General features: G+C 37.2%; 1 protein-coding gene across 1 annotated transcript; it reads left to right on the top strand.

Annotated features, from left to right (window-relative positions):
- The first annotated feature begins 1,781 nt into the window (after nucleotides 1–1,781).
- Nucleotides 1,782–2,189, top strand: LOC138901034 (uncharacterized). Its single transcript, XM_070188761.1, has one exon. It carries the CDS (start codon nucleotides 1,782–1,784, stop codon nucleotides 2,187–2,189), a length of 408 nt encoding a protein of 135 aa, XP_070044862.1.
- Nucleotides 2,190–3,191: the final 1,002 nt, after the last annotated feature.

Below are 3,191 nucleotides of genomic sequence, written 5' to 3'. Positions count from 1 at the left end.
GTCATCAGAAAAACACTTTAAGTTCTTTTCAGTATTGAAAAAGCAAAATCAGTTTGAATGGACTGACGAGTGTCAACAAGCTCTGAAGGACTTAAAGGAGTATCTATCAAATCCACCTCTGTTAGCAAAACCAAAAGACAGAGAGAGATTGCTCATCTACCTTGCTGTGTCAGAAGTAGCGGTAAGCGCGGTATTGGTACGTGAAGATAAAAGTAAATAATCTCTAATTTATTATGTTAGTAAGTCTTTACTAGATGCTGAGACACGGTATCCTCACCTAAAAAAACTTGCTTTAGCTTTAATTATGGCATCAAGGAAGTTACGACCTTACTTTCAATGTCATCTTATTTCTGTTATAGCTGCTTTTCCACTAAGGAATATATTGCATAAACAAGAATTATTAGGAAGGTTAGCTAAATGGGATATTTTACTTAGTGAATATGATATTATATATCAGCCTAGGACCGCTATAAAATCTCAGGTGTTAGCAGATTTTAGCTCAAGCTTAGTTCCTGAAGCAGAAAAAGAGTTATGAATATATACCAGAGCTAATTCAGGGAATTGGACATTGTTTACTGACAGTTCCTCAAATGTTAAAGGAGCAGGTTTGGGGATTGTTTAATTCCACCCCCAGGAGAAATAATAAGACAGGCGGTAAAATGTAACCCAATTACTAACAATGAGGCAGAGTATGAAGCTGTGATTGCGGGATTGGAACTCCCACGGGAGCTTGGTAACAAATCGCAATCAAAAGTGACTCACATCTAGTAGTCAATCAAATGTAGTGGACTTACGTGGCAAGAGAGACATGAATACAGCAGTACCTCGAAAAGGTACGAGAATTGCTTAGGCAGTTCCAGACATGGAAAGCTGTACAAATACCTAGGGGAAAATGCAGAAGCAGACGCATTGACAAATCTCGCATCTTTCGTTGATGCGACAAATGCAGAAAATGTTGTTGTAGTACATTTATTTCATTCATCCCTCGACCAAACCAAGAGTGAGGTAAATTTCAATAATTTAACTTGGGATTGGAGAAACAAATTTGTTAACTTTTTGCAGTATGGTATTTTGCCTAAGGATAAAAAGAAATCCCGATTGTTACGGTTGAAGGCTGCTTAGTATTGCTTAATTCGTGGGAATTTATATCGCAAAATATTTGGTGGACCTTTAGCACGATGCCTTGGACCATTACAAACAAAATACATAATGAGAGAAGTGCATATGGGGAATTATGGCAATCATGTCGGGAGGAGATCGTTGGTAAATACATTAATAAGAGCGGGATACTACTGGCCAAAAATATAAGAGGAAGCAGAAAACTTTGTAGCAAGGTGCGATAAATGCCAGTGATACGCTAATAATATGTATCGACCGACGGAATTGTTGCATTCAGTTATATCACCATGGTCCTTCATGAAATTGGGGATGGATATCGTAGGACCATTACCTCAAGCTAAGGGAAAGGTACGGTTTTTGTTAATTCTAACAGATTATTTCTCAAAAGGGGTAGAAGCAAGTGCCTTTAAACAAGTGCGAGAAAAGGAAGTTATGGATTTCATTTGGAGAAATATAATATGTCAATTTGGAATCCCAAAGGAGATCATTTGTGATAATGGGCCATAATTCATAGGTGCAAAAGTTATTGACTTTTTCCAAAGATGGCAGATTAAACGGATCACTTCGGCACACTACCACCCAGTGGCTAATGGGTAAGTTGAGTCGACAAATAATGTTATCGTCAACAACTTAAAAAAGTGATTGGAAAAGTCAAAAGGCAAATGGCCAGAAGTACTACCAGGTGTGTTATGGGCTCAACGGCAAAAACAAGCACGAGAGAAACCCCATTTTCACTTGTATATGGAACGGAGACTCTAGTTCTAGTTGAGATAGGCGAACCAAGCACGAGGTATACACATACAAATGAGGCAACAAATGAAGAAGAGCTGCGAGTAAATTTGAATTTGACGGAAGAAAGAAGAGAAGCAACATTAATTCGGATGGCGGCTCAAAAGCAAATGATTGAACGATATTATAACAAGAAGGCAAACCTGAGGTATTTCAAGATTGGGGACTTCGTCCTCAAAAAGGTATTCCAATCAACAAAAGCGGTGGCTGCAGGAAAGTTGAGTCAAAATTGGGAAGGCCCATATAGAGTTAAAAGCATTGCTGGAAAAAGGAGCGTATGAATTGGAAACCATGGACGAAAAAGTTTTACAATCTCATTAGAATGCAGTCCATTTGAAGAAGTATTACTTCTAAAAGAGGTTAATACCCACGGTCAGGTATCATGCAAGTTCAATTTTATTTTGTTCATTTAAGTTTTAATAACCATTTTAGATGATAGGCAAAAAGCTGGTCCGTACCCAGTGATGATATTAGACCCGAAAGACACACGGAATATTTAATTATTACCGGTTTAGGTTACAATATTTCTGATGGCAAAAGGGCTATGCAGTCATCATCTAAAAGATTACCTCCGAGTCTTGTATGTATTTCCTTTTTTAGGAAAAGGACTACAAGTAAGGAGTTGATCCAGTGTTCGAGATCTCATACTTCAATACTCCAACACTGGGGGAGGGGGGGGGGACTATGCATATGGAATAATACACAAGGAAAGAATATGTACACCACAAAAGCATAGTTTAACAAGAGTTAAAACCTTGAAGAAAATATCAAGATTTCAAAGGCGTTCAAGCTCGCGGAAAAAGTGGGCAGTAAAGAGTTAAAGAACCTACAAAATACTCCCACGAGCTTCTAGGTTAAGGCCATAGATTTAATATCGGTAAAATATACTCGTATTTGTAAACCTACGACAAAGAAAGCAGTTATGAGAATGTTGTATAAGATTATTTATTTGAAAGTTCAAAAAATAAGACTTTCTCAAATTACTTCATGTTTCATATCTTTGCACCAATATGAATATGAGGCGTCATCTATATCAGTGTTGTTAATATAAAAGGGCAATCTTTTATAAAAACCCTTACATATTAAAAGACGTAGTCTATTAAAGCATTCTTAATGCAAGCATAAGCTCAAAAACAAGAGCAGAAAGCATAATATGCAACAAAGAGATATTTATATCATTACTCCAAAAATGGAGGGGGGGGGGGAGGGGGAGAAAGTCTTCCAAAAACAAAAAGAAAAAAAAGTTTCAACTAAAATCAAAACAAGGGCAAATCACATTCACA

This window comes from Nicotiana tomentosiformis, chromosome 11 (genome assembly GCF_000390325.3).
Source record: "Nicotiana tomentosiformis chromosome 11, ASM39032v3, whole genome shotgun sequence".
NCBI lineage: Eukaryota > Viridiplantae > Streptophyta > Magnoliopsida > Solanales > Solanaceae > Nicotiana > Nicotiana tomentosiformis.
The sequence above is the reverse complement of the archived record's forward strand: the minus strand, read 5'-3'. Positions and strand labels throughout refer to the sequence as shown.

What these genes read in the sequence shown, in the direction of transcription:
- LOC138901034 (XM_070188761.1), top strand. Translation starts at nt 1,782, where the DNA reads ATGGCCAGAAGTACTACCAGGTGTGTTATGGGCTCAACGGCAAAAACA.